Raw genomic sequence first — 26270 nt, 5'->3', positions numbered from 1 at the left:
TGTGCTCTCTCCGTGCGCCAGGGCAGGGGACAAGGCATATGTGTGGCACAGAGGGGAGAGGGGCATTCATTCCTGTGCTCAGCATCACCCCGGGGGTGGTTCCCTGCTCCAGGTACCACGACAGGAGCATCGCCTAGGGGTGGTGAGACACTGTGTACCCCCATGGCCAGGGTAGGTGCTCCCATCCTCCCTGGGGTTGCTGTGTCTTTACAGCTCTGGCCACGTCTCCTGCCTGCCTGAGACGGTGTCTGCAGAACCCACCTGCCCCACGGGCTCTGGGACACGCACACCTGCACCCAGCCATGGCTCACGGTCTGTCCTTGTGCCCTGGGAACATCCAGCTGGGACCGGTGGTATCCCAGGCCAGGGCTCCCATGGAAAAGAGCTCTAGTGCCAACAGACATGAACAGGGCAGGGGATGGGGTGACCTCCCCCAGCCTGGGCACTGGCATCTGTCCCAGCACACCCCGCCCCACTGCCACCTCATCTGTGTGCCCCCGCACTGCCCTGCAGCGCTCCACAGGACAAACACAGCTATCACAGCCCAAGCACCCCAGAGTGTTCTTGACAGCTTGTTCCCACGTCCGCGCTTGCACAGGACAGGATAGGTGCCGGGTTTGGCCAGGTCCCCACAGCAGGGACTTCACCCTGCCCAGTTACACGCCACGCGGCTCCTGGCTGCTATAAAGCTGGTGGCCTCAGTGGCACGGCCGAGTTCTCCCAGGATGGCATTTTTGTGGGTGGTTGCCTGCCTGGCCCTTGCCAGCACCGTCTCAGGTGAGCGCTTTGAGGGGCATGGGGAGGACCGAGGCACCCCGGGGATGGTGACACAGAGCCACTGGCACTGGCACAGGCGGCCCCTAGGTATGAGCCCTGAGCTTTTGGGGTCACTCCTGTGCCCGTCTGCCTCTCCCGCAGGCTGTGGGCAGCCCAGCATCAGCCCCTCGCTCCACCACACTGGGAGGATCATCAATGGACAGAACGCAGTGCCCGGATCATGGCCCTGGCAGGTCTCCCTGCAGGTACTGCCCTGACTCCTCCAGGCACCAAGGGGCCCGGTGACACCCTCTGCCTGTCGCCACTTCAGAAGGGAACTCAGCCTGCCCAGCCCCAGCTCCTTCTCCTTTCCTCCCCAGAACCGCTTCGGATCCCACTTCTGTGGTGGCTCCTTAATCAACGAGAACTGGGTCGTCACCGCTGCCCACTGCGAATTCAAGTGAGGAGCAATGTCCAGCCAGCCCATGCTGGTGCCAAGGGGGGCTTGGGGTGCGCTGGGCATCACTGAGTGGCACTTTGGACAGCCCTTGAGACCGGCACCTAAGGAACTGAGCAGCCAGGGCTTCCCCCGAGGCTGTCCCACAGTGGGTTTCCTTGGGCACTCAGTGCAGCATGTTCCCAGCGCTGCTCCCACCCCAGTGCTGGCTGCCATGTGTCCCACTGACCCTCTTACCTCCTGCAGGCCGCTCTTCCACGTCGTCGTCCTCGGGGGCTATGACCGCACCTCCAGGGGTGGCTCTGTCCAAGTGAAGAATGTGGTCAGGGTGAGCTGGGCAGCCCTGGTGCTGGGACGGGGCTGCAGCTCTGCAGAACAGCTGCTCTGGGAGGGCAGGGATGAATCAGAACCCCAGACTGGTTTGTGTTGGAAGGGACCTTAAAGCTCATCCAGTTCCACCCCCCTGCCATGGGCAGGGACCCCTTCCACTGGAGCAGCTTGCTCCAAGCCCCTGTGTCCAAGCTGGCCTTGAACACTGCCAGGGATGGGGCAGCCACAGCTTCTCTGGGCACCCTGTGCCAGCGCCTCAGCACCCTCACAGGGAAGAGCTTCTGCCTAAGAGCTCAGCTCAGTGTCCCCTCTGTCAGGTTAAAGCCGTTCCCCCTTGTCCTGTCCCTACAGACCCTTGTCCCAAGCCCCTCTCCTCACATTCTGGTGTTTCTTGGCAGGTCGTCACGAACCCCAACTGGAACCCCTACACCCTGAGCAATGACATTGCCCTGCTGAAGCTCTCCTCACCCGCCAAGCTGGGACCCCACGTGTCCCCCGTCTGCCTGCCCCCCGCTGACCTGCATCTGCCCGACAACCTCCAGTGTGTCACCACCGGCTGGGGACGCACCAGCGTCAACTGTAAATAACTGCAGCTTTGGGGAGGGCCCTGCATGGCTCAAGTGTGCTTGGTGGCACCTCTGGGGGGTGACACCTTGAATGCACGTGGGGTAGGGGAGCCGGGCAGTGTGTAACCCTGTCTTGTCATACATGTGTATGTGGTGCAAGCACGGGTGTAGGCGTGCGTTGAGGACGTGGATGGGTGCAGACTGTGAATGGGCACAAGCCTGCCCTTGCTCAGGGCTGTCTGGCCAAGGTGATCTCTCCTGGGGAATCATGGAATCCCAGACTGATTTGTGTTGGAAGGGACCTTAAAGCTCATCCAGTTCCAACCCTGTGCCGTGGGCAGGGACACCTTCCTCTAGACCAGGTTGCTCCAAGCCCCGTTCAGCCTGGCCTTGAACACTGCCAGGGATGGGGCATTTTCTTGGGAAGAAGGAATACGTTGGCATGGACGGAAAGGCGCTTTGTATGGCAGCACCATGGAGCTGCCCAGGGTGCTCTGTACACTCCCAAAGGCCCCAGAAGAGCTGCTGACACCAGGGTGTTTTATGGTGCTTTTTTCCCCTAGCCCAGGTGCTGGCAGAGAGCCTACAGCAGGTATCCCTGCCCTTGATCCCCTCCAGCAAGTGTGCCGAGTACTGGGGAAGCAAGATCACCAGCTCCATCATCTGTGCTGGTGGCGTGGGTGCCTCATCCTGCCAGGTAAGGAGCTGTTCCTGCTGCAGCACAGAGGACAGAGCATGGGCTCCTCCTCCTCCTCCTTGCATGGGCAGAGACAGAGACCAGGGGCCAGGTGCCTGGGGGTGGCAAGGACAAGCCTGGAGCATGTGGTGGGACCGCTAAGCAGGAGGTGTGTTCTCTGCAGGGTGACTCTGGTGGACCTCTGGTATACCAGGATCGGGGCCTCTGGACCTTAATCGGGATTGTCTCCTGGGGTAGCAGCAACTGCAATGTGAACACACCAGCTGCCTACACCCGTGTAAGCCACTTCCGAAACTGGATCGACAGCGTTATCCAAGCTTAGAGCCAGTGGTGGATGGATCCCGTGGCTGCTCCCAGCACAGGGAGCTCGGCAGAGCTGGGAGCAAGGCAATCTGCTGTGGAATAAAGCGTCAGCATTCTCCAGCACTGCCTCTGGCTCCCTTCCTCTCACGATGCAGACACGGGGAGCCTAGGATCCCCTCTGCTCCCCTCCTGAAGCCCAGCACTTCCCAGAGCTGGAGCCTGGTGCCACCTGGGACCTGCTGGAGAGGGGGGAAGCCAGGACACGATGCCCAGGCAGAGGGGGAGCAGGGCTGGATGCAGCTGATGGGCTGCTCATGGCAGCACCAGCCCAGAGACCACCCCAGCACTGAGCGCCTGTGATGGTTCTTCACTGATCCAGGCACAGGGTCTCCAGCACCAGACAGCCCTACCAGGGAAAGGCCTGTGCAGCTGCAGCTCCTCTTGCCATGGGGGGTGGGTGGTGATGTGTGCACAGGGTCTTACAAGTTCCCTGCTTGCTATTTAGACCGATAACTTATATGGGAACACACACCAAGGGAAGCCTGGTTCCTGGCAGCTCACAACAGAGCTGGTCCGGAGGAGCAGGATCAGACGGTCGCAGGGTGAGGCAGAGGGGTTTTGTTCTTTAACAACGATGTGAATGTGATATAAGAGCTCTGCCAATGTCACCCTCCTGCCACTGCTGGGATGGGGTCCCTTGTTCCTGAGAACTCACCTTTCCAGGAGGGGATGGTTCAAAAGGGGTGTGCATTTTTCACTGGTGCGGCAGGTTTCCCTGTTGGTCCCCAGAAGCTGCTCACAGTGGAACTGGAGAGATGACAAGGTGATGGCGGTGACCCAGGGTATTCCGCTGGCCCAGTTTGCCACCTTGCAAGCCAAAGAGAAGGGGAGGAATTGTCCCCAGGTGCCTGCTCAGCCTCCAAACTCTGCCTCTTCCAGCAAGAGGCTGGGCACACGATTCCCCCAGAGCATCCCTGTAGACATCCCAGCCCAATACCAGGTCTCCCTTAGGCACTTTCTGAGGCTGCTGCATTTAAACTGCATTAAATGCCAGCAAACTCTTTTATGGGCACTGTGACACCTTCTTGCTGTGCAACATACTAGAGGGCTAAGCAGCTCCTTCCTGCCTTTCCAGACCATCGTTCACAGCCCAGAAAGTGGCTCCTTGCAGCAAATCAGCCATGGTAACCCATGGACACTTGAATCCTGTGTTCATCTCTGGGCCCCTCACTACAAGAGAGACATTGAGATGCTGAAGCAGGTCCAGAGAAGCTGGAGCTGGTGAAGGGCCTGGAGCACAGGGGTGATGGGGAAGGGCTGAGGGAACTGAAGGGGGTTTAGTCTGGAGAAGAGAGGGCTCAGGGGAGCCCTTATCACTCTTTACAACTGCCTGATGGGAGGATGGAGCCAGGAGGTGGCTGGTCTCTGCTCCCAAGGAACAAGGGGTAGGACAAGAGGAAACAGCCTCAAGCTGCACCAGGGGTGGTTTAGACTGGAGATTAGGGACAGTTTCTTCCCCAGAGGGTGCTCAGGCATTGGAACAGGCTGCCCAGGGCAGTGCTGGAGTCACCGTTCCTGGAGGTGTTCACACACCGCATAGATTGGGCCCTCAGTGACATGGTTCAGTGGTGGCCTTGGCACTGCTGGGGAACGGTTGGACTTGAAGATCTTGAAGGTCTTTTCCAACCTGGTTTCTGGTTCTATGAGGCAAATGCAATGACAGCAGGGCGATGGGGTACACAGATACACTTCCATGTTTAGCAGACCGAGTACACAAAATAAATAATTCTGTACACACTAATTGTAACGTTACAGATTAATGACAAAGGTTCAGACTTCATCCTAACAAGACAGTTTTCAGGGTAAAGATTCAAAAGACAAGTCACAGAACTGGATGCTTCTCGAAACAGCCCTTTAAGGAGATGAACAGGACGCGACCAGAATCACTTCCAAATCATTCCAAGCCAGTACCGGAAATTCAGCTTCCAAAAATAACAGTGAGTGCTGGCAGATCTCCAGCCCAACAGCGTCCTGGGAGGTGTCTTTCCATAGTGAAAGGCAACAGGAAAACTCATGTCACCTGGGCATCCACACAGGAGGTCCTCACTCCCAACCCACCTGCCCAGGGCCACAGGTCTCTTCCACACTCAGCAGACAAACACAGTACAACAGTCACGTCACACACGAGGGACCCATGGAATCACCACACAGGGGAGGACAGTGGGAGAAGAGTGAGCTGCCATGATGCAGGCAGAGCTCCCTCCACTGAAGGGACACCAAGGGTGGAAGGTACCAAGCTCCATGATGCCATTGCCACCATGCATCCTTCTGCTTCACATTTCTTCTTGTGGCAAACACACTGCACAGTAAAGCACAAGTGACAGGCAGGCACCTGCCTCTGGAGCACCCAGAAGCTGTGATCTCTGTACAGACTCAAACAGGAGACTGAGCAGTCAAAAAAAGCACCAAAACCCTCCCCAGAGTGGTGTAGGCAACTTGGCATCTGGCACTAAGTGGCACAGGCACTTTGTGGTGTTTTCCAGGATAAAGCCAAGCTGGTGAGAGGCCAGAACAGAACCCCCCTTCCTGCAAGTCCCAGGGCTCCCACTGCTGCCAGACAACAGGCTGCCAACTCCTACAGAGGGTGTGATCCCCCCCAAAAAAGCCAATCTCTGTGTTTCATTTAGAAAACTGAATTAAGTCAAACATTTGAGATTTCAATTTAACCCACCTCAAACCCTCCAAATCTTTAGTATCATCACTTGAAATAAGAATATGGTCCCATGCAGTCTAATAACAGGCTTATTAACAGCCACACACTAGTTGTCCTGTGTTGTACAAGACCACCTTTTGGTAAGCCTACACTGTAGGGCCCCCAAAAGAGCCTTCTCACACCTGCAGGACACTGTGCAGATGCTTTTATCTCACTCCAGGACTCACCATGGCTCCTGCAGAGCCAAATCCAGAGCTGCTGCCAAGTGGTCACATTGCCCATGTCTCCTATTCCAGCTTGTGCATTGCATCAAAGTTGACCGTATTAGTACTTCAGCCAAACACCCACACAGAAAACAGGATTGAGAAACTGAGCAGTAAATTACCAAAGTAGAAAAGACTACAAGAAGAAAATAACCAAATTCCAAAGAAGTTAAGAGTTTGAGGGCTTATCGTTTTCAACATAAATCTGTAATATAATCCCCACCCTGCAGCTGGTTTCCACAACACTACCAAAGCCAGGTCAGAGCCCTTTTGTCTGTGCTTGCACTCCAGTCATGGCTATAAAGCCTTCACATACAGTTGTGCATTTCCAAGAACAATGCAGTCCAGGGACTGGCAGGAGCCTCTGGATGCTCACAAGCTCAGTGTCAAATAGCACAGACTTCCCCTGGGTTGAAGGAACGGAGGTTTCTACCACCACTTGGTTGACACGTTAGGTTTTTAGAAGCCTCACAAGGGTGAGAAGTAAATCACACATGAATAAGTAACTGCTGTTTTAGAAAAATACATAGTGTATTCATAATCTGAATGTAAGTCTGCAGACCACCTAATGTTATTTTTGGAAGACCTTTCCACATTCCTTTCCAATAACCTTAAAAAAAGTATATAAAAAACATGGATCTGACAGGCCACATGCTTTGAAGCCATAAATTTCTCCCCCAAGAAAGGAGCCAAACTCCCAGGGCAAAACGATGGGGATGTCTTACACAGTACTGCTAAGTTCCAAAAGACAACCAATCTTCATTCTCTCTACTCCTTACAACTGCATTCCCCTGAAACAGAATATGCTGGAAAGCAACACCCTGAGCTGCACCATAGTGTCTCATGATGGGAGAAAGTCCCAAACCTAGTGATTCCAGCCTTGATGTCTTTATGGTTTTCTTTCTCTTAGTGTCCCCCAAGATGCCTCCCCAAGGCAGGGTGCTGGTGAGCACCTCCTTGAGGCACTGGGGTTGATAAGTTCCAGTGGGTGCATATGCTCACCCTTACGTTGTCTAATTGCTCTTCAGGATCACTGTATCACTTCAGGATAAAATGGTGCCACGCTGAGAAGGTTGCTGAACACAAGTACTGCAGGTGTGGTCCATGACCATCACTCAGCCCACCAAACCCAGAGTCCTCTTTGTAAGAGCATGTCTCCCCGGAACGAGGGGAAGGAAACCAAGAGGGCTGTACATTGACACACTACAATTTGCCACTAGGTGTCATTCCAGCTTCATTTTCATTGCATGAACAAAAGCAGTCAGGAGATCTGCACCCCAGCTAATAGGAAGCTCCAACTCAACAAGGGGCTGGAACATCTCTTTGTTACCTGACTCCTCACAGCTAATTCAGCAGCAGAGGAAGTCTTCCCCAAAACCCTCCCAGTGAAATCAGAACCACCATTAAGAGCCAAACAAGGAGATATAAAAATTCATGGAAGAGCAGGAAAAAAAATCATCACATCAGACAGATTTTAGCTTCTAAAATCCCCAAACAAGGCACTCCTAAAAAGCACAAACTCCTGAGACTTGAGATAAACCGAGCACTGAGATGCTCCTGTGGAATATATATGGAAGACAGATGACCAAGGTAATTCACAGTGAAGAGCTTCTTAGAAGAAGATTGAAGGCACTTGAACTATGGCTCAAAATCACAGCACTTTGCCTGCGTGCGCCTCCTCTGATCCAGCTGCAAATGTGCCACAACTGCAAGGGTAGGAGCACCAGAAAAACTGCCCTTAAGCTGGATCATGCAACACAGCATTTGGACCACCCCAGCTTTCCAGATAGAGGGAAAACAGAAAGATCACCAAGGACTCCAAGGGTCAGTTGGATGGAGCTCTGCTAGTGCACCTCTGCCCACACATGTCATTGTCTGGGTATAAGAGGTCCTGAAACTGCTGAATTTAGAAAAAGAAGAGGGATTGAGCCAGGAGTGTTATAATAAAATGATCTAAGGAAAGCCCATGCAAATTTCCCCCGTGTTTATATTGATTTTTCCATGCAAATAAGAATACATTGCATTTGTGAAGAGAAATAAGAGTTATCTTTATATAAAAGTCAAAGACCCCTATGGAATGGACTTGGTCCTCTCTGGTGCAACTCCCTAGCAGAGGGATGCCTGAGCACCACAAACATCTCCACACCTCCAGAAGATGGGCTGCATCTTTCCAGTATTGCTCCTGTCAGTGAAGGATCCTCCCTTCTGCCAATTCACTTCCCAGTCCTAGACCATCATCACAGGAACTTGACACTGTCAGGAATCTACATAGCAATATCGTGCTTCCCAACACATATTCCACCCCAAAATCACCTCAAGTGACACCACTGTGAACTCCTCCTTCCATCAGCTGCTGAAAAGAGCAACAAAGCAAAAACTGACACACATGAGATTCTTGTTCTGGTCAAAACAGAGCTCAACATCCTGACCTCGTCTCCATCTTCATGGATCCCACCCCACAAGAGAACACATGAGGGAGCAGGTAGACACCTGTATAATGCCTGTGCATTTTGATAACCTAATGTTTAAAGGGAAGGGTCTCAGGTTCTAGAGGTCTTGGCTCAGTTCATCACTTTGACCTCCTCACACAGGCAAAACACCTCTTTTGAGGCTACACATGGTGTAAAATAATCTGGGGATGGCCATGAGAGCACCCAGGAGGCAAAAGGGAACACAGTGCCTGCGAGATGCTCCAAGACTCCTATAAGCTCAAAGCCAGAAGCCCTCTGAGAGCATCCTGTCATCTCCCAACATACAGGGAAAGAAGAATTTTCCAGTTGCTACTTGTCATAGCATGGTTGCTGCTTTTGGAGAGTCATCTGAGGGGCACTAAATTGTTTATGAAGCAAGACAAGGCAAGCTGCCAGTTTTGTCAGGTATCAGAAATCACATCCAGCTTACAGTTCATAATAATGAACCAGGGAAAAATTATGTGAGAAGGTAAAAGAAGCTCAAGAAACTGTTTTGTTTTTTTTCAATCCACAGAGCTGCAACCCCCCCCCCAGTTTTACATAATTTTGTGGTATCCCCTAAAGCTGATGGAAGAAAGACCACACACAGGATAGCTACTCACAGAAAGGGCAGCCTGCAAAACATGCACAGTTCTGAGAATAACACGCAAAACCATGCAAAGGATTTGGAATTCACCACTGCTACACACACCTCCTGTCCTCAGGAGTCCTCTGCTGTACTCCCCATCACCAAGGCTCACAGGCTATGCTCACAGTGGTTATAGCCCATCTTAGCACAGCAAACTCAATCTTCCCCTGCTGAGGTTGAGCTGCTTTTGAAGTTCCCTGTGACCGACCACTTAAAACCACTTAAAACCTTGCTGACAGTAAAATGCACAGACATCAGTCTTGGGTGGAGAGGCCATGCTCACCAGCCCTTAAGCTTGCATAGCCTGCATGTCCAGCTCAGAGCCAAGCAAGCACTTCCAAGTGCACAGGATAAAGCAAACCATAGGGTTTCATATGAAAAGTTTCCAAGCCAACATTCTCCTTCGCTGCAGGTCTTGTCTCTCCTACCACAAGAGCCCAAATCTACCCTGACACTGTGCCATCAGCCCGTGTACTGCTCTAACTAGCTGGGGAGGCATCTCAGCAGGCTTGCACGAAGCTCAGCTCTAAAGCTCCCACCTCCCCTGCAAGGTCCTTCACAAGAGGCCCCCTCAGCCCAAGAAAACTGAAAGGCAGCTTTTTCCTGCTGAATTTAAGTCACACCCAGCAGGTCTAAAGTGTTCACGTAGTGTCTCCAGGGTATTGTCACTGCTGACACTCCAGGACTGGGCCTTCGCTACGCAAACCCCTACCCTGATGCTATGGAGCCATCTATGGCTATCCCAACATCTCCCACCACCAGTTCACTGTCCCAGAGTAGGGACAGCAGTACCAGGGCAGAGTAGGCATGCAAGCAGGGGAGCCATGTAAAACCTGCAGACAGAGAGCAAGACATGGAACCATTAAAGCTTTGGTGAAGTGACATGGTTGGTAATGCTGGTCTTAAGGGCAAAAAACACGCGACAGGGGTAGGTCACGGCAAGAACAAACCCTGCCTGGGAGGCACTGGTCTTGGTGCAAATATGGAAGGGATAATTCAAGAGGAACAGCAAGGAACCCCCCAAAATCCTGTCTTGCCAAAGACATCCCTCCATGTACCATTAAGTTCCTGCAGGACAATGATCATCTTCCCACCCTTCCACCAGAAGCACCCCTTGTCCAGATCCAAGGAGCCAGACTCTAAGCTTCGAGCTCGCAGCACTTCAGCCTTCTTCCCAAATTGCACAGCAGCTCTGGTGCAGCTCCAGTAATCTCTCGGTGCTGTGAGGTGGGTGGCAGCCCTTGGGGAAACCTCACAGCTTCCCAGACATCCCAGAAAACTGGCATCACTTCAGCGAGGAGCTGGTGGGCAGCACATCAGTGAATCAGAGCTATCCTACTTCTGATGCTATGATTCATACCAGCCTCACTACCAAGGCACCACAGATCCTACTAAACCTGCTCCAACTCTGTGTATGTATCATTTTCAAACCAGATACACACCCACACTGTCTGTGCACACACTTAAGGTGTGTGTGCATACACTTAAAGTAATTCTTTTTTTATATGCAAGTGAGAGAAACTTAATGCTCTAGAATTAATAAATAACTATGAACAACCAAGCTCCTGGACTACAGAAAGAGCTTTTCTCCCCATGTCGCTCCTTAATTTGTGTATTACTTGAGACTCTTGAGTTGTGCTCTGATCCACAAGGGCTCCCCCGTTTCAGACACGAGACCCCCTGTGGCACAGCTTGCAGGGTGATAGCCATGACGAGGTTCCTCATGGTAAGGACACCTCCTCATGGCGGGGGACACCTGGAGGGAGAGAAGGAGGAACCTAGAACCCCATTAAGTTTGTGGATGCTGCACACCTACACTGCAGAGAAGACATGTGTGAAGATGCCTGGCAAGTCCCAGCCCAGTGCTCAGCCAGTGTACTGCTGCTGGTAGCGCAGGTTGAGCTCGCGCAGCTCCCGCTCTCGAACCCGCCGCGACTTGTTGGATTTGGTGGAGCGGCTGGAGCGGGTGGACTGGGCGGACTTGGTGCTCTGGCAGCGGGAAGACGCCCTCTTGAGCAGGTTCTGCGAGATGGAACGGTGTAGGTTCTTCATGGAGGAAGAGGCTGCCATGCTGACCACCCATGGGTGCTTCAGCGCCTGAAGGGCTGTCATCCTGTCACTGGGGTCCACCGTGAGTAGACGATCGATGAAATCCTTGGCCAGGTTGGAAACACTGGGCCAGGGCTGAAACACAAAAGAGATTATTACAATGAAACATCCTGGCATAGCTTTGCTGGTTAATTAATTCTTCCCATGCCCAAATAGGTGCTTTTGTTGTCTTTTATCCTCAAATCTTCCAAGTTGTGACCAACACTATCTGTCCAAGGAGAACTCCAAACTGGTTTGGGTTGGAAGGGACCTTAAAGCTCACCCAGTTCCAACCCCCTGCCACAGACAGGGACACCTTCCACTAGACCAGGTTGCTCCAAGCCCCTGTGTCCAACCTGGCCTTGAACACTGCCAGGGATGGGGCAGCCACAGCTTCTCTGGGCACCCTGTGCCAGCGCCTCAGCACCCTCACAGGGAAGAGCTTCTTCCTTATACCTAACGTGAACTTTCCCTGTTTAAGTTTTAACCCATCATCCCTTGTCCTACTGCTACAGTCCCAGACAAGAGGTCACATGAATGACTTCAGGATGAGAAGAATGAGTTGTGTCTTCAGAATGAGAAACACTAACTTCAAGATACTGTTAGGGGAAGAGGCCGAGTTAGGGGGAATGTCTACACCTGCACAGGTGGAGCATGGATGCCTCCAGCAGCTGGGTTTGGGCACTCAGATTACACTGGATTTCAGGCGTCTTCCCAGGTGCCTGAAGCCTACACACACCTACACATGGATGTGCACAGACACACAGGCAGTGTTGGTCAACCCCAGACTCAAACATCTCTCCAGCAGCTGGCTGGGACTTCCCTGGTCCCTCTAGTCACCAGATCCTCATGTGGTCTCATCCTTGCCTTAGAGTCATATACACACACATACAGACACCCCCAGTTTCCAGGTCCCTTCATCCCCTTGTGCAGCTCCATCTTCTCCAGCAGTCACACAATGGTCACACACACGTCTTGCTCCAGTTGCTGTACCACGAACACACACGGGCTCCCAGACCTACATTCTGCTCCCACCTCATCTTCCCAAGTCATTTTCAGAAACCACACAACAAAAAGGAGCAGTAGCTATATCCCATGAAGACCCTCCTCAATCCAAGTGCTTTGTATCCAATGCAACCGTTACTGCTTGAATGCAAGATGCACTGCTCACAGACGATGTATCCCTGACCTCTACATCAATCCTGAAGTGAGAACATTGCCTTTAGCATGAGGTGAAGGTTGGGCTGTGGACAAAGCTAGGAGGAAAATGGTGGCAAAGTCCAGTGTACAAGTGGAGAAGGCAATATAGCCAGTGTGAAAACCCAAGTGAAGACTTGACCCTGGCTAGAGCAGGTTTCTGCAGTCACCAGGTATTGTGGGGATCTCAACCCTCCTGAAACCACCGATACTGAATTTTTCAAGTACATGAAAACAAAAAGCTGGAGCAGATCCATCAGTGAAGATTCTGATACAACAATGAAGGTGATGTCCAAAAATGAGTGCAAATGGCACGTGTGGTTAAAAAAGGAAAAGACTGCTACTCTCTATCTTTCACTCTTCATTTAGTGAGGAGGAACCCAACTAGTTTAAAACTGGGAGTCCACCAACTGTACAGTCAGATGCAATGCCCTTTCCATGTGCAAAAGGTCAAAAAAGGCATGTCCTGATTTTTTTGAGTTCCATTTATTGCTACCAAAAGCAAATTTCTCTTTCAAAAGACCCAAAGGCACCAGGAAGAGAGTTGCCATATCCATGGGAGGATTTTACAATGAAAGACAGGATGCTCTGAGAGTTGCAGCCCTGCTCCTGGGACACGGGCAGTCCATCACATAGGCATGGAAGATGAACTCAAGCAACCTGGTCTAGTGGAAGGTGTCCCTGCCCATGGCAGGGGGTTGGAACTGGATGACTTCCAACCCAAACCAGTCTGGGATTCTGGGATTCTAGCTGAGTAACCACCTGCTAGGATAATCAGGTTGCAGGAAGTGTTTCTTTTAAAGCAATGACTAAATCAGCCTGGCATGCTCAGCTAAAACGGGATGTAACTATGCAAGAGAAGAGAGTGAAGATGATGTGAACTGATGATATGAATTGAAAGGAAATTCTGGTATATGAATAAAAACCTATAAATGTTCCTTGAATGCATTCAGGGTAGAGATGGAAATACTTGAGCCAGGGTGCTTAGGAGACGGAGCACAACCTTCTATGGATCAGACACCAGTTCTGCACTGTGAAACCACATCCAAAATCCACTTCCCTCTCCATGTCAAGAGTAAAATCACCTAACACAAAGATTTCTTAAAATTCTAGCTTTTCTGTCTACTGCTTTCACATATAGTTTGTCATGACCAGCCTTAAATCAGTTTTTTTAGCTGATGAAACACATCTTGACATGAATGGTAAGAAAAAAACAGGTGCTTGTTAGAACAGAACCAGGACGATCTTTGATCAGAGACTCGTTAAAGTGTTTGTTTACACAGAGGATAAATAAAATAACAAAAAACCTTTCCAAATATCACAAAAACCACAATAATGTTTAAAATTTTCAGTGAACACACTGGTCTGTGTTATAAATGGTGTAACTGAGCTCTTTGGTTATGCTGCTGATAGCAATACATCAAAAAATGAGAAAGCAAAATATGGCTCTGCCGGAGGGAGATGAAAATCCTATTTCAAGCTACTGGCTTCCTACCAGGCTTCTGGGTAAGGGTTCTTTGTTAAATAACAGTGAAGGGCATCAACTTGTGGGGCTTAGTCTTCATCGGCATAATCTCACATAATACCAGAGTCGTTCCATATGTCCATTGGCATGTCAACACATCATGCTCCTTTTAAACCCCGGATCTCTAGTTACAGATGACCTTTGGATTCTCTCTTCCACAGACAGACAGATCCAAACAAAATCCAGCTACAAGAGGTTTTCCCTCCGCTTTCACCAGGCTTGCCTTCAAATACTTTAAAAACACAATTTTCTGTAGCCTTTTTTGAGACTTATTTAAGTTATCAGCTATTCACACAGTTAAACTCATTAAAGTTATCATGACCTGTCTACACCCCATTAACTTCCAATCACTTATTTCCTTGTCCTCTTCCATGCAGACAAAGCTCACCCCACTCCATTTCCTTCATAGAGGACTCATTTTCTGCTCTAGAAATAACACTAATGAGATGTCCAAGCTAATGTCTACCCAATTTACCAACTTTAATTCAAAGTGATAATAAAAGCTGGTGACAATTCTACTCTCCTTTAGTAGCTTTCCAAGAACTCTTGCCTTCTTCATCTTCATTACTGCTACCAGTAATTGAGACGACTGTGACACCCTGAGACAGTTTTTGTCCCACTCAAATGGAGAAAACAGATTCACATGACTCCAACTGTACTGTTTTTCCTGTGTATTTTTCCCTTCTATCTAAACTTTTTTACCTTTCTCAATATTGTCCCTCATGGAGATACAGTCATGGCAGGATCTCCATCCTCTCTCTGTTACCTAAATCCAAGGAGATCTAAGAGATGCACTCAGGTCAGAAATGCTTGAGGACTGACACAATACTTTTCCTGGAAGCCTATCTTCAGATCATGCACAAAAGCATTATTTCCTCTTGCAAATGTTAGTAACTGCAGAGATTTGGAACCTGGGGCAACCCCAGAGCTATTTTTGATGTTCAGATGCATTCAAACTTCAGTCAACTAATGGCTGCCCAACACAGAGCAGGAGATTCTGGAAGGTGGAACAAACCTCTAAACACCAGGAACAGTATTACTTCAATCATTTTAACTCATTAAAAAAAGCCAAATGAGACAATTTAGAATATGAAGAAATCCATGAAGAGCTTACCAGTCTGAAGATGTAGAAACCTTGAATATGTAACCAGCCCAAGCCTTGAGAGGGCTGTGCATTGCACCAGACCAGTTTAATGAAACCTGAAGAATAAACTCCAAACAAAAGCAAACTGGATTTCTGATTATTGCAATTACTCCAGTTTCCCCACAAACATTGACTATGGAGTACCTGCAATTACATTTTTCTTCTGGTCAGCAAACACAAACCAGTTTATTGATCTGTTTACGCAGCTGGAGGTTTCATTTGCTGCACCATGCACATCTTTGGGTTTATTTCACTGAAGCCTTTTATCAAAAATAGTTAGGGCTACACTGTAATGAAACACCCGGTGGCATGAATTTAGCAATTTTCAATCCCAGACCCTAAAGAAATATGTCCATTCACCAGAAACCTTGCATCAGTTGGCAAAACAGCATCTTTAACTCAGCAAAATTCCAGGAGCCCTCCAGATTAGTAACACAGGGCAGCAAGAGGAGTTTGTGAGAGCTGATAATAGTCAACACTGGTTGGAGGACATGAGCACCAGACAGGTGGTACCCTCACACAACAGGACTGAAGCGTTCTAGAGGAGGTTCTGCCCCTCTCTTTCTCTGAAGAGAAACAGAATGGCTTGGAAGGAGAATGCTCCCACCCAGTGGCCATGTAACTTTGCATCAGCTAAATGCCATCATAGCATCCTAGACTGGTTTGGGCAGGAAGGGACCTTAAAACCCATCCAGTTCTAACCCCCTGCCACGGGCAGGGACCCCTTCCACTAGAGCAGGTTGCTCCAAGCCCCTGTGTCCAACCTGGCCTTGAACACTGCCAGGGATGGGGCAGCCACAGCTTCTCTGGGCACCCTGTGCCAGCGCCTCAGTGCCCTTATAGTGAAGATTTTTTCAGATGGCTTTGCATTTAATCTCACTCTTGCAATATTCCTCTCTTCTGTGAAGCAAAAATACCACAAAAAAATGAAGATAAGTCGCCAATACTTGTTCACCTTGCACTCCTGTTCCTCTGTGAACTGATTTCAAACCTAATGCAGTCTGAGTGTAACTTCTGTGCCGTTCTCTCTGTTAGACTGCATTTCTCCAGAAGAGAAATGTACTATAGATCTGTTGTCTTTCTACATACCTTAACACCAAGAAGAAGGGAAGGAAGACAGGCTTTAGAGATGTATATGGACACCGTATATCCAAGAACAGCAGTTACTGGTAAAACTCTCTTGCCATCAGAGTGCCTGCCCCCTTGCATCCCTCCAGGCCCTGGAGACACCTTTCATCACCCTGCACCTTCACAGACAACCTAGAGGAGGATCACAAGGTCACTCTGACGCTCAAATCCTTAAGTCTCATCGTGCTTTCATTGCCTGGTGAAATCATGAATGAAGTTTGAGATGGCAATCTGGCAAACTTCAGAGACTCATTTCTTACAGGTGACCTGCTTGAGCTTGGCTACAGCATTCCCCAAGCTAAGAGCAACTCCCCCATGACCATTTGAGAAGTTTCCTTGACTCCATAGACTCAGCACAAGCCTACACTCCCCTCCTCCAAAGCTCATTGACATTTTCACTAGAGACACAAAGCTGCAGAGGGGTTAATCCTCTGCAAACAAAACCAGTCATCTGACAGCCAAGCTTTGCTTTTAGTCTTGACAGCACCCGTAAAGGAAACATACATGCTTATTTCCCAATACCTATCCCAGTTAAGGTGTGGTTTTCAGGAGAACTGACATAAGCTCTAAGACCATGTTAAGGGGAAGGTAAGGGACACCCAGAGGCCTGACTCTCCCTTGCCTGTCAGTCTTTACAAAAACATGAAGCACAAAGCATGTTACCATAGCTGCAAAAGATCACTTTTAGGTCAAAAATGTTGTATCCCAGTCCCACGTATTACTAGGATGAGTGATGGAGAAGCCTCAAAGCACCGGAGAGGCTGCCTACAGCAGCCTGCATGTTCACCCACAGGAAACCATCAGATGGCTACTTGAAGTTTTACAAGACAAAAAACATTTACTGGGAATGAGCTTGCCCCAACAGATGGACTGGTTGAACATGTTAACTTGGTCAAAGGAACTGCCTTCATACCATGCTCTTATTGCTGCCAAGAGCAATGCTGCATGCCACAGAGGATGAGCATGCCATTCAGTAACTGTTCGCTCCCATTTTGATGCTGCACTCGTTATGCTGGCAAATGCTTTGGTCTACGCAACCAAAGTGAGCCAAAGCAGGGAGCTCATATCAATTTTTTTGCTGGGGTTTTCAGCCACTGCTCCTTGCCATGAGTCATCAAGCAGCTGCAGAAGCAGCTACATCAGTTCAAGTGAGCAACTGGCAGAGTCCAGAATTAGCAGCACTTAAACCAAGAACAAAACCTGTGCCACAGTCTGCCTTACAGCTTTAATGACAAGGGGAGAAACTCTTGTGGTGGAGCTTTGTAGCTCTGGCTTCTCAGGAATGACAGCTACTGCTTCTGAGGTGCACCAGCATTTCCTACAACAGCATCTCTTGAACTTTTGAGCCCTATAGAGCATAGGACACACTGTCAACCTGCAACTCCAGCCCTGCTAAGTAACACATTCAGGGGAAAGAAACCTCACTGAGGATGCATTAAAGAGCTCTCAAGTACCCTACATTTTATTCAGACTCAGGCTCTGAGTCTGGAGGAAAAGCAGGAGATACTCCTGTGAGTGTCACTTAGGCCAGGCGACTGCGTGCAGCGCTAGGCCCTCTGTGATCAAACCCTGCTCCCACCCCTGCCTGTTATTCACGTCAGCAGAAATGCTACTGAGGTGCCATCCACACCCGTGTGGGGAACAAACAACTTGTTCTCTGGTTTGGGCCACCAACCCACCTGGTGCTTCCAGATGAAGTGAGCACAGACCTGGCGTACCCCCCAGAGAGCTCCCAGCTCATTCTGAGCCTCTGACGTAAGAGTGACCTGTGTTATGAACGTGAGCCCTCTCATCTCACTAAGCCCAGGTGGGGGTGGGAGCTGGCACTCATAGGCAGAGCAGCTTTCAAGGCTGATTTCAGGTATCAGAGCAGAGGCCCTGAATTTCACCCTGCCTGTGATGGGAGCACACGCTGCTGTCAAGCCATCACCAAAACGTGCACTGTGAAAAATCCAACAAGAAAACAGGTTTATGCTTTTTACTTGTTTTTACCTTAAAATACACAGCAAAGATGGTTTTGATCTGTTTTCCTGTTAGACACTAGCTCTTTGAAATATTTCTATTATATTCAGGTTTCTAAGTTGTTTCCCCCAAGTAATTTCTTCTTTCAAATCAGCTTTCAGAAAAGTCTAGGTTTCAGCAGTGCATCTTCCCGCACATGCACACTCATATGCCTAAAAAGAACAAGCCATGTAGATACCAGAAGCTTAAAACACCAGCCCTGCCCTGGGCAGACAGAATTTTTAATATAAAGGATTAATAAGGATATAAAGGATATTCTAAAGGATATAAAAGTTCAGGATGTTAATTACATGCATCAGGACAAGCCCTTCTTGAAGAGCCTATGAGGGATGCAAGACTCACAACAGTTGCTTTCTATTCTATAAGCACACTTGGCCATGCCACTGCTTGGAATTGTGTGTCCATATACATGTCTCAAATCAGACTGCAGCTGTTCACAGTCCCATTAAAGCTAGGGAGCTGTTTGAGTCCAGAGGAGGTCACGGAGATGTTGCAAGGGCTGGAGCAGCTCTGCTCTGGAGCCAGGCTGAGAGAGCTGGGCTGGGGCAGCCTGGAGAAGAGAAGGCTCCTGAAGGGGAGACCTTAGAGCAGCTCCAGTGCCTAAAGGGGCTGCAGGAAACCTGGAGAGGGGCTTGGGACAAGGGCCTGTAGGGACAGGCCAAGGGGAATGGCTTGAACCTGCCCGAGGGGAGACTGAGCTGAGCTCTTAGGCAGAAGCTCTTCCCTGTGAGGGTGCTGAGGCCCTGGCACAGGGTGCCCAGAGAAGCTGTGGCTGCCCCATCCCTGGCAGTGCTCAAGGCCAGGTTGGACACAGGGGCTTGGAGCAAGCTGCTCCAGTGGAAGGTGTCCCTGTCCGTGGCAGGGGGTTGGAACTGGATGAGCTTTAAGGTCCCTTCCAGCTCAAACCAGTCAGTGATCTGGACCATTAAAAACCATTAAGAAGAAAGTCAATCAGGACACCAATGACCCCCTGGTATCACAAATATAAACAGCAAAGGCTTTGTTTTCCCCCACAGAAATTACTCATTCTAACACGTCTGCACAGTGCTGGAGGCAGGGCACATCTCTCCATCTTCTATAATTTTTCAGAGTAGCTGCATTTTTAAATTCAGATGTCTCTTGTGGTAGACAAACAACACACTGTTACTTTTTAAATGAAACTAACTGTAGGTCCTCAAGTCGTCTTTGTATTCCACCTTTCACACATGCGTGTTGAGGCAAGGAGACACAAATGAAATACAAACCTTTGTAAATAAGCAGAATAAGTTCTAAGTAATGTCGAGTTTGATGGCTTTGTAACAGTAGCAATGGAAAATAACTGAGGTACATGTTTCAGAGAAGAAAAAAAATAGTCGAGCGCAGCTAGAGAACACACTGAGAATCCTTATATAATATAAACCGCTGTAGTTGGTGTAGTTTTAGGTCCTTATGACCTTAGTACAGAAATAAGTGTAAGAAAAACAGAATAGAAAAGCAGGAAGTGTAGATAAAGAGTATCTGAAACTAGAAGATGTCCAGGATGAGCTGCAGGTAAGCTAACAGATAAGTAGAAGGACAGATGATTATGTCTGCAATGTTACTGAACCAATTAAGCTGCTGTAAGCATTATCTACTGTGCATGCTTCAGAGACTGACAGAAGTGATGAAGATTGTTGGAAGAAGTAAACGACCCCCAAAGACCACCATCACGTTTTTGTATGCACGTGGGCAAACCTTCTAGAGGAATGATGCAATACATACGTAGCCTCATGAATTTGCATGCATGTGCGTAATTAATATGCATGCTTAGTGACTATGTAAGGACAGGTTGTTTAGCAATTCCGAGAGACACGCTAGGAGGAGCTATCCCCCGTGTCTCCTGGCATCACAGTAAAGAATACCTGCTTGTCAACTTCAGCTTTGTTGGTGAGCTCCTGGGGAGTTCTCCAAGTCAATGTTAACCTATCAGTTCTGTCTAATTTAGGAGCTTCCCACATGACTTGAGATAGAAAGTGTCAGCTCCAAAGGAACAGGTTGGGGACAGCAGCTCTGAGCTATTGTGTGGTAAACCAGCCTAGGACTACGCTGCAGCTCAGGAATGTCCCAGGCATTGTTCAGCCCACAAGCAGTTGCAAAGATGTGATCAAACTCAAGCAGTTCAAAAGAGCTAGAACACAAAGTTTCTGGTGAAAAGATGCCATGTACTAAAGACTGCACAGGACAGACTCCCAAGCATTCAGCATTAATTTGTTGATGTAGGGAGGAGGAGTAGAGGAAGGACGAAAGAGGAAAATACAACAGCCCTTTACTAATCCACAGCATTATAAGTATGCGCAGCCATCTGGTACTGTGAACTTCCATAACCCAGCTTTTTGAATGGAAATAGCCAGCCCATTTTCCCTGTACAAACACTGAGTATTCAATTAGGATCATGCAGTAAGATTACAGCAGCTACAAAACCAATAAACACAAAGCTTTTCTCTAGAGTCAGGATTGGCTCTTCTAACTGCAATGCCAAGAGAAATAACTGGTACATTAAAATTGGGTGATACCACATTTTAGCTTAGATTGCTTCACTTCCAACTCTTAAAAACATCTCATAGAATTATGGAATGGTTTGGGTAGGAAGGGACATTAAAGCTCATCCAGTTCCAGCCCTGTGCTATGTGCAGGGAACAAGCAAGTTACAGTTAGACATAGGGGACTTTAACCACTGGTCTGACTGATGAATTTTATATTGGGAAAGTCAGGGTCAAGAGACACGCACTTGGAAGAACACAGGTGAGAAGATGAGCGCAGGCATTGGAACAGGCTGCCCAGGGCAGTGGTGGAGTCACCATCCCTGGAAGTGTTCACACACCGTATAGATTGGGCCCTCAGTGACATGGTCTAGTGGTGGCCTTGGCAGTGCTGGGGAATGGTTGGACTTGATGATCTTACAGGTCTTTTCCAACACAGCTGACTCTCTGATTCTACACAGACACTGGAGACTACCACCAAAAAGGCAAGCAGGGAAAAGAGCCAGAACTTTCCAAAGTGCATCTCTACAGCACTAGTTCACACCAGTATTTGCAGTAACTAAACTAGGAAATACCTTTCCCAATCCATTCACAACATCTGGGTGTCCTAACACCTTTACTGCCTTAACTCTCAAAAGAATAACTCAACTATGATCTGAACAATGTTGTCTCATACTGAACTATTACTTTAAGAGATGTATGGGTTGAGAACTGGAACTGGAGATAGCACAGTATGTAATTCTACATGCCAATCCACAGCAGCAGTTCAACTAAGAAATGGTGGTCCTTGACAGGAAGGAAAAATCTTCCCCAGGGAGGAAGAATATCTTGTATCACACTGATTAGTGCAGCAGAAGAAGGGGAAGAACAGATAATCTTACAACCTTCCACATATATATACACAAACACCTTCCCTCCTGTGGGCTTCAAGCTGTTGATGCAGAAGAGAATGAGGGATGGGGAGTAAATCCAAAGACAGCTTTAGTTGCTAGTTCACCCTGGCTGGCATGAGCTCTTCTCTGCAGCTCAGGACAGCATGGGGGATCCAGTAACCTTCTGGAGCCCAAGCAAGTCTTGCAGCATGCAGGTGAGATGTGCTGCAAGCATCAGGTGTGCCAAGGCCCCAGCAGAAGGGCAGCACCTCCCTCACTGCTTTCCCTGACTTTCCTTTCTTCTTCATAGTCACTCCTTCAACTGAAATCAGAATCCAGTCCAGGCATGGGTCAGTGTAGTTAAATAACCCTTCTTCATCCAAACATTGCCTGAAAGCCCAGGTTTCTGTATGCTGGCTGTCACCAAGCACCTTATTGTTTTTCATGTGCCTTAGCATGCCTTCCAGGAGAGTCTGCTCCAAGATTTTGCCAGGCACAGAGGTGAGACTGACTGGTCTGTAATTCCCTGGGTCATCCATTTTCCCCTTCTTGAAAATGGGGGTTATATTCCCCTTTTTCCAGTCGTCGTGAACTTCACCTGACTGCCAGGATTTTTCAAATATGATGGCCAGCGGCTTAGCAACTTCATTTGCCAGCTCCTTCAGGACCCGCGGATGGATTTCATCAGGACCCATGGACTTGTGCACATTCAGATTTTTAAGATGGTCTCGAACCAGTTCCTCTCCTACAGTGGGCCCAAGGTCTTCATTCTCCCAGTCCCTGTGTCTGCCTTCCAAGACTTGGGTGGTGCGGTCTGAGCTTTTGCCACTGAAGACAGAGGCAAAGAAGTCATTCAGAACCTCAGCCTTCTCCAAATCCTGTGTAGCTAGTTCACCCGAGAGCTTCCTGAGGGGGCCTGCGTTCTCCCTAGTCTGTTTTTTATTTGCTATGTACCTGTAGAATCCCTTCCTGTTATCCTTAATATCCCTAGCCAAGTTTAATTCTAACTGGGCCTTAGCTTTCCTAACCTGGTCCCTAGCTTCCCGGACAACCTCCCTGTACTCTTCCCAGGCCGCCTGTCCTTGCTTCCACTTTCTATAGGACTCTTTTTTCTATTGAAGTTTCCTCAGCAGCTCCTTATCCATCCAAGGAGGTCTCCTGGCCCTCCTGCTGCACTTCCTTCTAGTTGGGATGCAGCACTCCTGAGCTTGTAGCAGGTGACCCTTGAAGACCAACCAAGAGTCTTGGGCCCCCCTGCCCTCTAGGGCTGTACCCCATGGAACCTTACTAAGCAGGCTCCTGAAGAGGCCAAAGTCTGCTCTCTTGAAGTCCAGGGCAGTGAGCTTGCTGCACGCTCTTCTCACTGTCCTGAGGATCTCAAATTCGACCATCTCATGGTTGCTGCATCCAAGGCTTCCCTGGAGCGCCACATTTCCAACGAGCCCAGGTGAGCAGGAGGTCAAGCATGGCACCTCTCCTTGTCAGCTCCTCTATTACCTGCAGAAGGAAGTTGTCTTCCACGCAACCAAGGAACCTCCTGGATTGCTTGTGCTGGGCTGTACCGTCATTCCAACAGATGTCAGGGTGGTTGAAGTCACCCATGAGAACAAGGGCCTGTGAGCGTGAGGCTCTTCCTATCTGCCTATAGAGTGCTTCATCCACAGATTCCTCTTGATCAGGTGGTCTCTAACAGATCCCCACAGTAATGTCTCCCATCACTGTTCTCCCTTTAACCCTGACCCACAAGCTCTCTGTTAACTGCTCACCCATCCCCAGACAGTTCCATACTCTCCAGCCTATCCCTAATATAAGGGGCAACTCCCCCTCCCCGCCTGCCAGGCCTGTCTTTTCTGAAGAGCCTGTAACCTTCCATTCCAACACTCCAGTCATAGGAGCCATCCCACCATGTTTCTGTGATGCCTATAATATCATACCCCCATAGACGAGCACACATCTCTAATTCCTCTTGTTTGTTACCCATGATACGGGCATTTGTATAGAGGCATCTGAGCTGAGCTCCAAATGAAGCTGGCTCATTGGCTGGAGCAGCTGGAATATCTCTACATTGCTCCGAGCATTTATTATAGGTGGTGGCAACTGACTGGGTGTGTTGGGATGGAATGATGCCCCCCTCCCCCAACACATCTAGTTTAAAGCCTCCTTCACCAGTCTGGAAAGCCTCCTACCAAAACTGCCCTTCCCCTTCTTCATCAGACCCTCTCCACCAGCCCCCGCTAGACTTGGCCTAAAACTTGGGTCCCATGTTCAAGACACCCAAACCCCTGACTGTGACACCACCCTTTTAACCATTTATTAACTTGGCTAATCCTCCTAGCTTTTTTTAGGTCCTCCCCTGTATCCTGGAGAATAGATGAGAAGACATGGCCTTCAAGAAGGGGTGGAAGGAGCTGGGTTTGTTCAGTCTGGCAAAGAGAAGTCTAAAGGCAGTCTAACAGCAGACTGTGTGTATTTGGAAGTAGTTACTCTTCCCTGTGAGCGGTGCTGAGCTGCTGGCACAGACTGCCCAAAGAGGCTGTGGCTGCCCCAGCCCTGGCAGTGTTCAAGCCCAGCCAGGACAGGGCTTGGAGCAACCTTGTCTAGTGAAAGGTTTTGGGGGTTGGTACTGGATGAGCTTTGAGGTCCCTTCAACCCAAACCATTCCATGATTCTATGATAAGAGCGCCACACAGCAGCTCTAAATAATACAAGCAGCAACAGGGAGAAGCTGCACCTTGGAAGGTTCATACTAGGAAACACCAGAAAAAATACCATCCCTGGAAAAGATCACCAGGGAGGTGGGGATCTCCATTCTTGAAATCTTTGAAGACTGAGGAAGACAAAGTCACAGCCAGCACCATCTAGTACTGGCAACAGTCTCATCTCACGTTGAATGGGATTAGAGACCGCCAGAGGTCTCTTGTAATCTGGTTTGTACAATTCTAGTGCTCATCCTCCCTGTCCCTGACCAGTAAGACCATCTCCATGGCAGCAGCACATCCCTCCTGCCTACAAAGAGCACTGCCCAGGCTCCATCCCACACCCTTAATAGGGTCAAATGTGCCACGAATGGTTCAGAAACAAATATGTGCTCATCAGCTCTCTGGATAAATTTGGACTGATATTTAATTATCTTTCCTGCAGCGAGGATGGAAATTTAGTTCTCTTTCCTATGGAGAGCAAGCCACAGACTTAGAAAATTCCCAGAAACTCCAGGCCTTTGAATCATCCACATTGCTCAAATTGGACTTAGGAGTTACATTGTTAATTGTGGGAGACTGAAAGACAGGTAGCACAGTTCCATAAACTTTGCTTCCCTGGGAAATCAGGATAAAAACAGGGTTGCGATAGACATCCAGGGATCATCCAATCCATCCCACAGTCCCCAAAAGGTCCACCACAGGTGCATCATTCCTGACTAAGCCTAACTTGTCTTCAAGATAGCTTCAGCAATCCTCTGGGTAAATCTTTTTTCAGGAGCAAGCACCACTAGTGTTGTAAAAGGCGTAATATGAATCTTCCTAAGTGCAATTTAGGGCTCTTTTTTGACATCACCTGGGAAAGTGATTATTCCTTTTCCTCTTGGAAGCAGCCTTCCGTGTATTTGCAAACCACCATGCCAACATCTTCCTTTAGCCTCACACTTGCCCTGCAGCATTTTTTAAGTCCACCACCCAGAAGTGTTGGAGCTTCAGCTTGGCATGTAGCACCAGCCACTAAAAACACCACATGCTGCCTGTATTTCTGCTCATACACACCATGTTCATATTTGCCACGAGTATCATATTGCTGTCCCTCATAATAGTTTGTGATTCATAGACAGATCCTCTTCTGAGAAGCCAACACCTGCTAACCTTCTGCTCTTTCCTAGTTTTGTGCAGTAGATTACTCTTATTTTTCAAATCCTTGCACCAGATACTAAATTGCCCAAATTTATTAGGGCACTTTGGAATTCAATGCACTTTGCAGCCCTTCCAATTTAAAGTTATCTGCAGACATAATGAACGTTCCTCCCCTTCCCTCAGTTGGATTGTTATTCTGCTCCTTGAAAAGGACCTGGGGGTGCCGAATGACAGAACTGAAATGAGCAGCTTGTGCCCAGGCAGCCAAGAAGGCCAACAGCATCCTGGCCTGTATCAGCATTTGTGTGGGCAGCAGGGCCAGGGCAGGGATTGTCCCCCTGGTGAGGCTGCACCTCAAATCCTGTGTTCAGTTCTGGGCCCCTCACTACAAGAGAGACATTGAGGTGCTGGAGCAGGTCCAGAGAAGGGCAACGGAGCTGGGGAAGGGCCTGGAGCACAGGGGTGATGGGGAATGGCTGAGGGACCTGAAGGGGGTTTAGTCTGGAGAAGAGAGGGCTCAGGGGGAACCTTATAGCTCTCTACAACTACTTGAAAGGAGGATGGAGCCAGGAGGTGGCTGGTCTCTGCTCCAAAGCAACAAGGGGTACGACAAGAGGAAACAGCCTCAAGCTGCACCAGGGGTGGCTTAGACTGGATGTTAGGAACAATTTCTTCCCCAGAGGGTGCTCAGGCATTGGAACAGGCTGCCCAGGGCAGTGGTGGAGTCACCATCCCTGGAAGTGTTCACAAATCTTGTAGACAAGGCCCTCAGT

General features: G+C 49.1%; 2 protein-coding genes across 2 annotated transcripts in view; one reads left to right on the top strand and one right to left on the bottom strand.

Annotated features, from left to right (window-relative positions):
- The first annotated feature begins 76 nt into the window (after window positions 1-76).
- CTRL (chymotrypsin like) lies at window positions 77-3718 on the top strand. The gene is made up of 7 exons (XM_061375891.1): window positions 77-777; window positions 919-1022; window positions 1137-1216; window positions 1460-1541; window positions 1942-2122; window positions 2673-2806; window positions 2970-3718. Exons 1-7 carry the CDS (start codon window positions 726-728, stop codon window positions 3126-3128), a joined length of 792 nt encoding a protein of 263 aa, XP_061231875.1. The 5' UTR covers window positions 77-725; the 3' UTR covers window positions 3129-3718.
- Window positions 3719-9406: 5688 nt separating this feature from the next.
- Window positions 9407-26270, bottom strand: part of PSKH1 (protein serine kinase H1) — a 31037-nt gene continuing 14173 nt past the window's right edge. The window contains exon 2 of the mRNA XM_061375890.1: window positions 9407-11368. Within this exon, the coding sequence (XP_061231874.1) occupies window positions 11051-11368 (318 nt within the window). The 3' untranslated portion in view covers window positions 9407-11050. The remainder of the gene's footprint in view (window positions 11369-26270) is intronic.

The sequence above is a fragment of the Neopsephotus bourkii genome, unplaced genomic scaffold (assembly GCF_033783945.1).
Source record: "Neopsephotus bourkii isolate Nb327-2 ecotype Australia unplaced genomic scaffold, CSIRO-AGI_Nbou_v1 NB_1680, whole genome shotgun sequence".
NCBI lineage: Eukaryota > Metazoa > Chordata > Aves > Psittaciformes > Psittacidae > Neopsephotus > Neopsephotus bourkii.
Note: the sequence above shows the minus strand (reverse complement) of the source record. Positions and strands in the feature narration are given on the sequence as shown.

Coding starts and splice junctions, on each gene's coding strand:
- CTRL (XM_061375891.1), top strand. CDS start 726: ATGGCATTTTTGTGGGTGGTTGCCTGCCTGGCCCTTGCCAGCACCGTC. Junction 778..918: donor CCTTGCCAGCACCGTCTCAG/GTGAGCGCTTTG, acceptor CCTCTCCCGCAG/GCTGTGGGCAGCCCAGCATC. Junction 1,217..1,459: donor GCTGCCCACTGCGAATTCAA/GTGAGGAGCAAT, acceptor TACCTCCTGCAG/GCCGCTCTTCCACGTCGTCG.